Source organism: Camelina sativa, chromosome 4 (assembly GCF_030686135.1).
Source record: "Camelina sativa cultivar CO46 ecotype springtype chromosome 4, ASM3068613v1".
Classification (NCBI taxonomy): Eukaryota; Viridiplantae; Streptophyta; class Magnoliopsida; order Brassicales; family Brassicaceae; genus Camelina; species Camelina sativa.
The window spans coordinates 15,696,409-15,709,951 of record NC_141883.1 but is presented as its reverse complement, the minus strand read 5'-3'; the positions used below and the strand labels follow the sequence as shown (position 1 = coordinate 15,709,951).

The following is a 13,543-nucleotide window of genomic DNA, read 5'->3' as shown; positions in this document are numbered from 1 at the left end:
GATTAAAATGTATAACAATCGGTTCTTCCTGGCAAAATAATCGATATTTTCGGGAACATTACATTGTTACTCCATGTCATTATTGATCTTCACTTAGAATTCTTACTTTGTTTATTTATAATAGTATATTGGATCGGCTCCATACCATAACAACTTTGTTGAGTCTCAATTTTTTTTGTTGCATAAATTTAAATGATATTAGGCCTATGTATATCACTTTAAGCCCCCACATAGGACTGTGCAACATATCTGAACCCGAAAATCTAACCCGAAATCTGATTTAAGATACTCGATCCGAACCCGAATCCGAACTTAAAAATATATGATTTGATACTTTTAGTAAATGAATTAGGTACCCGAACACCCGAACAAATACCCGAAATCATCCAAAGTTATATATCCTTAACAATAGATTGAGTCAATTTGCAATTTTTGTAAGTAATTTTATAATTACTATTGTAAGAGAATTAGTTTTCATTTTCATATGTTAGTTTGGAATATTGTAAAAGCAAAATCATTAAATAGTTATTTGATTTTGAAAATAAAAATGCATTAAATGCTCTAAGAAAATCATCATTTTTTATACAAAATAAAATCCTAAAACATCATGTATTTCTGATATAGAAGGAGTATAAGTGAAACATGTTAATATGGTTGCAAGTTCATAACTAAATTTTAAAAAATCAAACTTTTTACTGTATAAAAAGATTAGCCTAAAATTTACAAAATAAATGACAATTATTGGGTTCAGCCCTAGGGGTGAACATTTCTTATTCACCCCCTCTTAGTTAAGGAAACAAATTATTGATTAAGGAAATAAATTCTATATATCAATTAATTTTAAAATTGTTAATTCTAAACATTATATTATAGTTTTAAATTATAACATCTAAACCCAAATCAATCTTTTTATAAAACCAAATTAAAATAAAATTTTCTTTAATTGTAAAATCTAAACCCTAACCACTATTTTATAAACCCAAACCGACATATAATTTTGTTTAATTGTAAAATCTAAACCCTAACCACTCTTTTGTAAACCCAAACCGACATATAATTTCTTTTAATTGTAAAATCTAAACCCTAAACTTTAATTACTCTTTTGTAAACCCAAACCGACTTATAATTTCATTTAATTGTAAAATCTAAACCCTAAACTCTAACCACTCTTTTGTAAACCCAAACCGACACATAATTTTGTTTAATTGTAAAAACTAAACTCTAACCACTTTTTTGTAAACCCAAACTGATATATGATTTCGTTTAATTGTAAAATCAAAACTCTAATCATTATTTTATAAACCTAAACCAACATAATATCCTTAATAAAAAATCTACAGAATTGGTTTCCTTAAATTGTTTTGTCTTTTTATTTTAGTTTTGATTTATTTTATAAATATGGCATGACATGATAGTTTGTTGTGTTTTGATTGGTTAATTAAGAGGGGCTGAATGAGAGTGGTTCATGGTGAACCCAAGATTTTTTCCCAAAGAAAAATCTCAATGTACATGTCACATGTGGTTGGTTAAACATGACATCCTAATTAAAAAAAAAAACCCTAGCGAGGGCTCAATATATTCTTCATAACAGTATATCAAAAACCTAACGCCTACCGATCAAAATGAATCCGGCTTCAATGGATTGTCTTCCTGATGATCTTCTTGTTCAAATATTGTCCTTCCTTCCCACGAAACAAGCTGCTTCAACCTCACTTCTTTCCAAGAGATGGAGGACTCTGTTTGCTTTCAGTCCTAATCTTGACTTTGACTATTCCATCTTTTTGCACCCTGAAGATTGGAAACAGAATTGTCCCGACATTCAAAAGAGTTTCGACGATTTCGTGGATAAGACATTCGCTTCCCAAGGCGGCAACCATATAAAGACGTTCTCACTAAAATATGACGAAATTTATAGAGATCATAATTTTGCCATCGATGTTGTTGACCGCTGGATATGTAATGCCTTGGGACTCGGTGTCTCTGAGCTTCATCCACATATTGAAACTATATGGTACCGTGAACTCCCATCCGAAGTCTTCACCAGCACCACACTGGTTAAGCTTTCACTGGGAACAAGACTACACAGCCCAAGACTTTTTCCTGATACATATCTCCCAGCACTAAAGGTTCTCTTTCTTGATTCAGTCTGGTTTGAGGATGATCAATTCTGTAATGTGTTTCTAACTGCTTGCCCTGCACTTGAGGACTTAACAATACATGAGACGAATTTCAAGCATTGTCCAGAATTTTCATACGTCATATCCAGCAAAACCATTAAGAAACTCTCGGTTACCTATAATTTTTATTACGATGGTGATGTTCCTAGAGTAATTTCATTTGACACACCCAATGTTGTAGACTTCTACTACTCTGATTATCTTGTGCGTGAATCTCCACAATGTCACATGGATTCACTTGCCAAAGCTACATTGGACCTTCATTTCTTAAAAGATGACAAGGGCCAGTTGTAAAATGGCACGGATGTAACTGATCTCATCAGTGGGATACGTGACGTCAAGACCCTTCACTTAACTATTTCGGCTGTTAAAGTGAGTTCAGTGTACGTTTTCATCATCTTTTTGGTTAGGAACAGAAAAACATTCAATGTGTGTGTGTGTGTGTGTCATGTGTGTTTCAGGTGATTTCGGTATGCTGCAAAGGTGGATTACCGGTGTTCAACAACCTCGTTGATTTGGTGTTTTCGAGTAAAAAAGAAGGTTGGGAAGTGCTTCTGCCACTTCTGCTAGAGCGTTCACCAAACCTAAAAACTCTGGTTCTCTCGGTATGAAGAAGCAAACACTGAAAATATCTTACATTATATATATGACTTGTGGCATTGATTTAAAGTAGTCTCTCATTTTGATGTTTCAGGGTCTGGATTGTTTCACATTTAGACGGCATCCATTTGTGGGGATTCGAATTCCTCCAAATAACCAAATAAAGATGTTGTGTATCAAGCAGTATCATGGAAGTGAAAACGAGCTGAAACACGTTAGCCATTACTGCATATGGAGTGTCTTGAAGTTGTGAAAGTCTACGTTGCACCTACAGTGGATAGCATCAAAAAGATGCAACTCACTGAGGTTATGTTGACGCTTCCAACAGCTTCACCTGAGGTCAATATACAAGTACTGTGATCATTATCCATAAAAAGTTATTACATGTTCGATAAACTCTCATGGAAGGGATGAAGTAAAGAAGTAAACCTGAGTTTAGCAAGAAAAGAAAGTGATGTACTTCCATTTTCATTCCATATATAAAAAATATTTAGAGCTTCTAACAACAAGAACTGTCTTAATATTTCATTACACAGCAATCAGAATCTCCAACGTGCGACTCAAGCCACTTCTATTACTGAGAAACTTCAAGCAACCTCCAGGCGTCGTGAACCAAACCCAAAACACTCTCTACTTCTTCTTCGATCTTGCCTGATATGCCATTGTTGTTCTTCTCTAGAGTCTGCAACGCGTTCTCGACTCTCTCGACCATAGTTTTGTGCATATCTTTCGCTCTAAGCTCCTCTGCATTGAGCTCTTCTCTTACAATCATCGCCTCTTCTTTTCTCAGATCTGATTCAAAGACAAGCTGGTGAATCTCGATTATCATGTTTTGTATTTCAGAAATCCCTTGTTCTTCCACCTCCTGAATAGTTTGCTTCTCTTGGATTGTGTTCTCCAATTCCATCTCTGATTTGGCTCTCGTCTTTGAGCTCTTCTCTATCTCTGTTTCCATGGTTTTGATCTCCTTCTCCAGTTTCAAGGACTTCTTGGTCATGTCGTCAACTTCTTTTCTAATTGAAGCCAATTTCTCCCGAGAAAGCTTCATCTCGGATTGGAGCTTTGTTTTCTCTTCCTGGGATTTCAGTAAATCTGTGGCTTTGCCTGTACGCAGAGTGTTTCGCTGAGGAGTGTTGATCTTCTCAATATTATCTATCGTGCAAAGAACCTTCTCTTCCTCGTGCCTCTTGTTCTCTTCATCCACTTTTATTTTCAGCATTACAATGTTACTCTTCAGTTCTGCCTCGGATTGTTGGATCTTACCCATAGCAGCCTCGATTTCTCTTTTGTAAGAACGGAGAACATCAAGTTCTTCATTTTTTTGGTTTAGATGGTCGGAAGATGCGTTTGCATGCGCCCTTGCCCGTTCTTCTCGCTGTTGAAAGTATACTGCCGATGATGCAAAATTTGATAGTGAGCATCTGAGAGCCGCCAGCTTTTTCTCTGCAACTTCTTTTCTTGCATTAGTTTGATCAGAGATATTTTTGATTGATCCTAGCTCATACTGGTGCTTCTTAACTTTGTCTTCAGTCTCTTTGCTTTCCTTTGACAGCTTGATGATGTCCAAAATATTTTCTTCAAGTGAAGAGAACACTCCAATGGTTTTGGCAGAGACTGAAAGCTTTTCCTGAGCCAGTTCAAGTTTCAGCCTTGCTGAGTTTAAATCTTCTGTAGACTTTTTAGAAGAATTGTTAAACAGTTGCCCACATAGCTCCATTTCAGTATCAGAGGAGCAATTGGCTCCATCACCATCAACTTCAATAGGCTTCTCTTGGTCAGGAGAAGAGAGCAGTCTTTTGAATTCATCCTTTTCCTTCATTGCATTTTCATACAGACTCATTAGCTTCTCGTTCTCATCGTGCATCTCGCTAAGCTGAGTCTCCAGGTTTCCTATCATTTTCTTCAGTTCCTCAGCTGCATTTTTCTCAACCTCCAGAGCAATTTCTGCACTCTTCTGAGCTTCGGCATTATTACTTGACGAATCTGTCCCAGTATTCACCAAAGCTCTGGAGCTGTTTTCTGCGGCTACTTGTTCATACAGCTCTATAAGTTTGTTGTTGTCCTCAATTAAGACCTTTATTTTCTGGCGCAAATCATCATTTTCTTTCGCCAACTTGATTGCTGTCTCGTGAGCTTCAGCTTCTCTTTGACTAGCACATGCAATGGCTTGAACCATTGTTTTAACCTCCATCTGATCTTCATCACCAACCATGCCTGAGGATCTTATTCTTCCCTCAAGTTCCTTGGTCAAATTGTCGACAAGCCTGCAAGAGAAATCAAAAGAGATGAGCTGAGTCTTAATAATTGACCCTGAAACTAAAATGTATATTGTGTGCAGTGAATTACTTTTGCAATCTCTCTTTCTCATCAAGTGAAAAACTTATTGACTTCTGAAGAGATTCCATTTCTGCCCGGTTTTGAATAGCCTTCCGATTGGAAACGAAACAAAAGTTAGAGAACTTAGTGTCGTAAACCCTGACTGAAAAGACAGACTGAAGGCAAAAATAACCTGCATCCGGAGGAATTCATTCTCGTCTTGGATCGACGAAAGTTTCTTTGATTCCTCATTCTGCAAAAAAAAGTAAGCATGATGTCAAATCGTAGATAAACAACTTATTTGCGTGACAGAAAATAACAGACTTCGTAAGGCACCAACAGCACAGATGAAAGAGAATCAAGCCCTTACCTGGTTTGAGCAGAACATATTGCTGATGTTACCAGCTTCTTTCACCATTGAGGAATCTGATTCGTGCATGAGTTTCCAATCAAGAGCTTCTAGCAACTGTAGATAGATTCAAGTTACATGCTAATTCAAATCATAAGCAAACTTTCCACGTTTTGAAAAAGACAGATATATTATATTACTCACCTTGGCTTGTAATGCTTGAATCTGTTGATTCAAGATTTCCCTTTCACCTTCCTCACATTGTGATTTCAATCTGTGTCGCAATTTAAATTTTAAACACAATAGAACGATGTATATTGCTGAGAGAAAAACATAGGTAATTTTCAAAGAGTCTTGCCTTCGGATCTCTTCTTTCAATCGCAAATTCTCCGTGGCAAATTTGGTAACTTCCTGATTTCTGTCAACTTGAGCACGTAGCACCTCAATCTCCTTCATAAGGTCACCCTTTTCTTTCTGCAGATGTGCTTCAACAGAGATCTTTCCTGAAGCTAAACCTTGTAAACTCTTAATTGCTGAATCTCGGAGCTTTAACATCATTTTCAGACCTCGTATTTCATCCTCTCTTTTCTTTTCCTGTTTGGAGACATTTTCATCATCCGTTATTCAGTTATTATCCTCTGATTTTCCACAGTACGTGAAGTTTCATGTGAGAAATCTAGTTCTAACGTACCAACTTCATTGAAGCCTCATTTTCAGCAGACAATGCTTGTAAAGAAGCGTCCTTTTCCCTCTCTCTTCGAAAAGCACCAACAAGTGCAACTTCGTAGTCTTTTACCTACAAACCATGCAAGTGAAATGTAAAGAACAAGCCAAATGCTAAATGAAGATCAAGCAAACCAATTTCAAACCTTAGACATCCTTTTGTGAGTTGTCAGAGGAGTGAATGATCCATTGAACCCATCCCACTTGAGAGACATTGGAGAAGCAGGGCAGCCCATTGAGACAGTGTCCATGTCCTGATTGTCTACTCCACCATTAACCATTCCTCTTAGGCGGGATACTTCTTTCTGTAGAGTAAGATTTTAAACATTTAAAAACAAGATCGTAAGAGAGAAAAGAAACAGTCTTTTTTTTTTTTAAACTACCTTGAGTTGTTGAATTTGTAGCCGCATAGCAATAACATCTCCAGATGCATCTTCATTGACAATTGCCTGTTAGGTTTAACAAAATTAAGAAAGTTTAACTGAGTGCACTATAGTAGATCCATGACGTAGCAAACAATGACAAGGATCATTTCATTACATTGTTCTTAATAAGCTTGGCACGCTGTGCAAACTTCAAGGTACTTAGGGTCTCCAACGAGCAACTGAGTAAAAGGAGAAAAACAAACAAGCATTGCCAAGGACCATGAGATGCAGTCAAATGAATATTTGAGGGAGAAAGGTCATGGAATATCAAACAGACACAGAGTATCAAAGTACCTGCTAGATGGGCTAATATTAGCAATTATTATTGTCTTTGAATTCCCTCCAAGGGAATCCTGTAGATATATAAGAGTGTCAGTCAATGATCAGTGCAGTTAGGAGCGAGTATCACAATACAGGATTCATAGTTAAATATGCCACATGCTGGATAAATCATACTGATATCTCATCATTTAAGAAGATTTTTTACCTGAAGCAGAAATGTGAGCTTCGAATCTCGATAAGGAACATGGACTGATTTTCCATTGGAAACACTTACGAGATTCATGATCACAAGCCTGCAAAGTAAATGTGGGAACAGATCACCAAAACTATATAACAAAGAACAAACTAGAATACTTGAGTTGAAGTTTGTGAAAGATGTATTTTTACCCCAATGTTGAAAGAGACTTGTTGATGTTGGTAGCTTCTTTGAGGCGTTCACCTTCAGCTCCTGAACTCTTTTGCCTATATTCCAGATGTTAGCAGAATAACTTAAGCAGAGAAAGGGTAGTCGGTTTTTTAATGATAATAGTTGATTTTACCTTTCAGATCCAGCTAAGTCAACAAGATTAAGCCGTGCAAAACGATGATGAGTTACACCTTGAGATACCCACTAATAGATAACACAGACAAAGTTAATTTTTAATTTGAGAAATTGATAAGAAACAAAATACGAATTACAGAAATACAGACTGCAAACTCACTTTGACAAGTTAAATGCAATTGATTACCTTGCTTTCGATGATACATGTAAATACACTGTGGGATCGACTACTTGCACGATTCATATTAGTCGCAGCTACTTTCCTATTTGCAGCACCCTGCACATAATTGGGAGTGGCATAAGAAAGCTATTATCGAATTAAATGAATGACATGAGAAAATTTTCAACTAATTCTTACATTATCTTTCTGACTATAGAACGAAAGAGCATCTAGCATGCAAAGTAGTTTATAAAAGCAAAAGAAAAGATGGAAGTTTAAGAAAATAGTGTCACAAAAGCTTCCCCATGGAAATTGACTCATTTTACATTCAAGAGTATATTTGCCGTAAACTTGCTTGAAACTTAAACATAGACAGAACATTTTGAGAAATCTAAACTTTTATAAGATCACACTTTATAGTTAAGAAACGTAGTACGGAACAGGTCACAATCAGAAAAACCTGGAAAAGCAGACTAAGTGCATTCTAATGTTAAATAGCTAAGAGAAGAAAATGAATTACCTGCATCAATTGTTGAATCACGTCTCTGGCACTTGAGACTTCAATCTCCTTTAGATTTTCAACATGAATACCTTTCTTGTGGTCTTCCCTTAGCTGCAAAAGAGGATGTTTGGTTAATCCCACATAAGATATAACATTTAGACAACAAGTTTAGATGATACTTTGGTATGTATACCTGTAAATTACAAGATGACGGATCTAATAAATCAAGGATTTGCTCGTTGTATATCTCCAGAAACGAGCATCGACAAGTAAAGTGTAGCTTTTCCTCTTTGCGGACTTCTTTTTCCTGGTATAGAAAAGACAGATAAGTTAGCACACAACATGTTACAGCAAAAAAATATCCATACACAAAAACCTAAGGTACTAAAAACCTTTTGAATCCTTGAGAACAAATACTCAAAAACTCTAGGTGTTATCCCGCAGTTGACACTGTGTCTACGTGTTCCTCCCTCGATATCTCCAAGCATAGTGTGAGTTTTCCCACTTCCAGTCTGGACATTAAGAATACCATCAGACTGGAAACAAGTAAATACAGATAAACCTCACAGTCAGAGAACGAAATAAACCGTACCTGGCCATAGGCAAACATACAGCTATTGTAACCACCCACAACGTTCTCCACCATAGGCACTCCAGCCACTTGAAACATCTGCTCCTGTAAAGTAAAATGAAAAAAAGCAAGCAGATTCAGGAACAGTCTTGAGATTCTAAAAAGAATGCACAAAGGACCGCCGAAACAAAAAGATAGTACAGTACCTGGGTAACATTCTCATCAGCAACGAGATCGAATGTGAAACGAGACTCTGGATTCCCAATCCAAGTAATTGCCTGGCCATTGTCTTGCCTTACACATTTGTTGTTGCCTTGTGTTGAAATCTCTGAACTACTAAGTGGACGCGTTCTTATGATAACCTAAATTTCAACATTCGATTAAACAATTGGAAAACAAACTTAGTATTCTCTTTTCTCTCTGCAGAATCAACAGATTCGTAAACCCTAAATTGTTCTCAAAACCAATTCGTCAAAGTGAAGTCCTCGATTTGATGTTAAAACCACATAATCTGAGAATTATTACGAGCATCAAGATTAATTGAGAGCATTAAGGAGCAGGAAACGTATAAGCTACCAATTTAACCAAGAACACAGTGCCTTACTACACAGAAGCTAAGCGAAATCAAATCTACTCGAATCATCATCAATCAACCAAATTACCCAATAGAGAAGATCGAACCTGAACATTGTGATCTTTCCAGAACGCGGGATCGTCGTTAAACTCAAAGCTCTGAGACCTCGATATCTGAGCAGATCCAGCGCAAATCACACCGTCTTCGTCCAAATCAGACATGCTGCGAACCGCGGAAGAGTAAATCGAAGGCTGATGAGTGTGGTTCTCCCTCGAGACGGTGTTAGCTTCCGGCGTGCAAGGCACAGATCGGAGAGACTCCGACGGAGCGGGACGGTCGTTGAATCCGAATCGGCGCTTGATGGCGCTAGCAGTCTCGGAGATGAACGGCATTATCTCGATTTGGTTGTTGGATGATGAGAGAAGATGAGAGAATCACTGAGTCAGTGAGAGAGAGAGAGAGAAATTTGAAATTTGAGTCTGAAGGGGGAAAGAGAGAGAGAGAGAGAGAGAGAGAGTAAAGGAAATGTTGTGGAGAAGACGAGAGATATGATCGGAGGGTGAAGGGAGCGTGTTGATGAACGGCTGAGATTTATTTACGTTTTTTGAAATTATCAGAACGTTGGGGGCTTTTTGACTTCTCTCTCAAACGTTGCGCCGCCTCCTCTATTATTTAATTCCTTAAATAAAAACATTACATCGGTTAAAATTTAACCAAACCAGGCATACTTGGACCGGAAATTTGTAGAGTATTAATTAATCTTTATGGGGTTTCAGTAACCTATATTCTTCGTTATTTGTTTAGGTACTAGTGTACTGTACCTCTTTTTTGTTTTTTTTTGTTTTTTTCATTTACTAAAACAAGAAAACAAGGGAACCTTGGTTCCGACATACATCAATCCAATAACAAAGTGGAAACAGAACTTGTGAAGAGAAAAAGTCACTCTTCTCCTACAAAAGAGGAAGTGGTATAATTATTTGCTTAAAACAGAAATAAAAGAAAACACCAAGTCATCATAAGACTTGATCTTTGAACTTTGGCTTTGGTTTCCTCCGGTGTCATCATCAAAAGCCAAGAAATTTTCTAGAGTCACCAGAAGTGAGTGCGGGGCTTGGAGCAGGGGCAATACTAGGCTGTGAGAAACTATCGATGAAAGCGCCCAATGCCCAATCTAATGATGTGCCATGTACTTCATTCGAAAACTCTATAGTACTGCGCAAACAAAAAGAACACATATATAGTTTATAATTCTTTTCCCTAAAACGTACGTACGTTGAGTCGTTGACTGAATCATCTTACTGTTATTGAATTTTTTTAGTAACATTTACCTTTCGTCATTAAAACCAAGCCGTTCAAGCATTGCGATTATATATGCTGATGAGAAGCAATACCCACGCAAATATTCTTCGCTGTAGTGAGGAGTACGTCTGTATTTCACTTTTAGTGCTTCCCAGGTTTTTTGACAAAACGCCTCCCCCTTTTGCCTTAAGTCAGACATCCAATTTTGTTCGTCTAAGTGAAAGAACTGATTCAAATTTCAAAACAGAAACAAAAGAAAAAGAAAAAATGTTCAAACGTTCTTTCACAAGTTCAAACATAGATATATAAACCTTGACGTCACAGGATTTATACTTCGCTGGTGTAGGCAAAATTTGATGTAGCCAAAAACCTTCCTTGAACCGGAGGTGTGTATGTAGATCCAATAGCACATGAATTAGATGGACACATCTCTGTACATAAATTACCAAAACTGCACCCGTAAGAGATCAATAAAATTAACAATATATCAACAATTTATACCAAAATATATATATGATCTTTTACCACTTCCTTCCTGCAAAAGTTCAAGCGTTTTGATTTTGCATCTTGCGAAATTACCAGCAGCTACAAGTCTTGTATATTCGCTTTCATCAGCTAGGAATACGGATAAATATTTACGTCGATTATTTTGGTAGGTGTACCCTTGAGGAGTACAAGGGTCTTCAACGTCTTCCTCTCCGCCTGTTGTATAGATTGAAAGCAACATATGAGAGAGTTTGAGAGTTCAATTGCCTTAAAATCAAAAGGTGCAATTTTAATAACTAGTAAGCAAGTGATCATTACAAGGATTTGTCAGTAACTAACCTGAGTATTGTAGATTATCCATTAACCTTTTTAGTGCTGCATCCTGCATGGCGACAAAAGTTATTAATTAGCAAAGGATAAGTTATTTTTTTCTTGGTCATTTATCGACAATTTTGAGATAAGATCATCGATTAAATGCGGACACAATTACAATAAGTTTCCAAACAACTCTTTAAAACTTTAAGGATTAATCAAAGAAAACATTTACTCAAAGATAAATGCTCTGGTCTCGAAAGTTACCTTCCCATAGTTGGGGAAGCTGTGACTGTAGATTCTGTACGGGAAACTGTTACAGGTTTTCGTATGCGAGTCCAGAGAATTCACTTGCTGATTACTTAACTCAAAGGTCACCTAAAACAAAATGCACAAAAAATCATCACACAAACGACCTTTAACCACAATTAAGGTACTTTGTCCTAAGTTTGATAATTGTATAACAAGTCCCCTTCTTTCTTTCTTTTTTTCATCCAAAGATGGTATTTGGATGTAGCGCGCATTCGGTTGTTGTATGTTTTCTTAAACCAGTTTGATGTAGTTTTGTATCAAATGTCAAAAAGATGTCTTTAAATGATTGATTTTCTAAAGTCAATTATACGATTGTAATTTTTAAATAATTTTATGAGAAATCATTTAAATTAAAAATAAGTTGATTCACGTTTTCTCATCAACCTCACGAAAACAAGATTAAAATATGCCATGATTTGACCACACACACATATACTGTATATTAAAATGTCGATCAGATATAAACAAGTGTCAATCCTAAATTTTGTTAATATATTAAACTATTAACCTAATTCTATTATAGAGAAAAAAAAATTGTTAATATATATTAAAAAAAGGTTAAATCTCTTTATCCTATCAAAAAGGAAAGAAATTGGAAATTTGTTTAATTTTGTTCTATAAATCTTGATTAAATTTTGACACATATTTTAATATTTTGTGCTTGAATAGTTTTGTGCATGCAAAACTTCCCAAAAATCCAATTATTTTGCATGTAATTTGACAAAAGAAACATGGGCATGTTTATAAAGAATAGACCTGCGCAGAAGCCCCGCCGAGTTCAACAATCCCCGTTGTCCCAGTATTTCCAAGCAAACCGAGTGCGTGATTGGCAATTATCCAAGCATATAAACCTTCATCAGATCCTGAATCATGATATTTCCAATAACTAGTTAGCTAGCACTTCCATTCCAATATATGTATATATATTTCTTTTTATTAATCGAATGAAGAATTGATTTAAAAAAGACTAACCACTGACAATATAAGCCCACTCGTCACGAAAATGAAACCCAGGACGAGATCTAAAAACTTGTTTGGCGATATTAAGAATACTTTCCTGATCAGTTTCCGCAATGGCTCTCATCCCAGCAGTCGCCATTAACCTTATGTCAGTCCTGCTCCACATATCCTGGGGAACAATTTCCTTGGCGAAGTCCACAAGTTCCTCCACTTTCTCCTTCGCTCCTTCCAGATTATTAGCATACGTCGACAAACCATCTCGAAACCTAGACACCTTGTGGTTGTCAGGTGCAAAACTGAAAACGGGTGCCCCGGACTGATCAATGGAGTACTTGAACACGTGAACTCGGGACCCCGAACTCCCAGCATCGATAATGACGCTGTACAAACTTCCGGATAATGGAACTGGAGCTGGATTAAAATTCAAAAAGAAGGAAAATATCCCTAACGCTAGAGCCCCCGAAACGGCGGTTGGTATGATAATCCGTTTCGTGAGTCTCGACGACCACGGAGTCGGAGATGATGATTGGTGCTCATCAGGTAGAATCGGAACCTTGAGGGCGTCCATCTCCGGTTCCATTTTTCAACCTGGAACATGCATGAGATCATCTTTGCATTAACGTCAAAGGAACCTTAATGAAAACAAACTAGATAACCAACCATTAGCGCAATAGCAATAAACATAATGAATAAGAGAATCATAATTAAAGGTAACGCAACTATGACAATAAACGTAGTGCAAAAAGAAAAAAATTATATATAAACTTAACCCAAAGATCAAGTTCTCTGTGTGTGTGTGTCTTCCTCTTACTCTAAGAAACTGATTCTTTTATAATCGGAGTTCGAAGACCTATAACGTGGTTTTTTTTCTTCAAAAAAAGGCCTATAACGTGGGTCACATTATTGGCTAATTTTCAGGTACCTCTTCCATTATTGATTAATTTTCCATGTTGG

At 36.7% G+C, this 13,543-nt stretch overlaps 2 protein-coding genes and 1 pseudogene across 2 annotated transcripts; 1 reads left to right on the top strand and 2 right to left on the bottom strand.

Annotated features, from left to right (window-relative positions):
- Positions 1-1,622: 1,622 nt before the first annotated feature.
- Positions 1,623-3,280, top strand: LOC104780266 (putative F-box protein At3g44060; annotated as a pseudogene).
- On the bottom strand, positions 3,212-9,856 carry LOC104780265 (kinesin-like protein KIN-12E). Its single transcript, XM_010504767.3, has 21 exons — positions 9,328-9,856; positions 8,853-9,008; positions 8,668-8,751; positions 8,468-8,587; positions 8,269-8,382; positions 8,094-8,186; positions 7,601-7,690; positions 7,412-7,482; positions 7,260-7,334; positions 7,078-7,165; positions 6,885-6,943; positions 6,706-6,769; positions 6,549-6,614; positions 6,312-6,470; positions 6,134-6,238; positions 5,801-6,036; positions 5,647-5,716; positions 5,464-5,559; positions 5,287-5,346; positions 5,124-5,203; positions 3,212-5,041 (listed from the first exon to the last, which is right to left on the bottom strand). The coding sequence occupies exons 1-21, from the start codon at positions 9,610-9,612 to the stop codon at positions 3,352-3,354; spliced, it is 3,861 nt and encodes a 1,286-aa protein (XP_010503069.2). The 5' UTR covers positions 9,613-9,856; the 3' UTR covers positions 3,212-3,351.
- A 185-nt stretch (positions 9,857-10,041) lies between these two features.
- Positions 10,042-13,400, bottom strand: LOC104780263 (putative apyrase 3). Its single transcript, XM_010504766.3, has 9 exons — positions 13,360-13,400; positions 12,602-13,177; positions 12,386-12,492; positions 11,585-11,695; positions 11,345-11,387; positions 11,045-11,221; positions 10,853-10,950; positions 10,549-10,745; positions 10,042-10,432 (listed from the first exon to the last, which is right to left on the bottom strand). The coding sequence occupies exons 2-9, from the start codon at positions 13,167-13,169 to the stop codon at positions 10,285-10,287; spliced, it is 1,449 nt and encodes a 482-aa protein (XP_010503068.2). The 5' UTR covers positions 13,170-13,177; positions 13,360-13,400; the 3' UTR covers positions 10,042-10,284.
- Between the last annotated feature and the right edge of the window lie 143 nt (positions 13,401-13,543).

What these genes read in the sequence shown, in the direction of transcription:
- LOC104780265 (XM_010504767.3), bottom strand. Translation starts at nt 9,612, where the DNA reads ATGCCGTTCATCTCCGAGACTGCTAGCGCCATCAAGCGCCGATTCGGA. An exon ending in AGCTCACATTTCTGCTTCAG is followed by an intron (nt 6,944 to 7,077) that starts GTAAAAAATCTT and finishes ATATATCTACAG; the next exon opens with GATTCCCTTGGAGGGAATTC. An exon ending in ATATGTTCTGCTCAAACCAG is followed by an intron (nt 5,347 to 5,463) that starts GTAAGGGCTTGA and finishes TTTTTTTTGCAG; the next exon opens with AATGAGGAATCAAAGAAACT.
- LOC104780263 (XM_010504766.3), bottom strand. Translation starts at nt 13,169, where the DNA reads ATGGAACCGGAGATGGACGCCCTCAAGGTTCCGATTCTACCTGATGAG. An exon ending in TCGGCGGGGCTTCTGCGCAG is followed by an intron (nt 11,696 to 12,385) that starts GTCTATTCTTTA and finishes ATTTTGTTTTAG; the next exon opens with GTGACCTTTGAGTTAAGTAA. An exon ending in GGATAATCTACAATACTCAG is followed by an intron (nt 11,222 to 11,344) that starts GTTAGTTACTGA and finishes TCTATACAACAG; the next exon opens with GCGGAGAGGAAGACGTTGAA.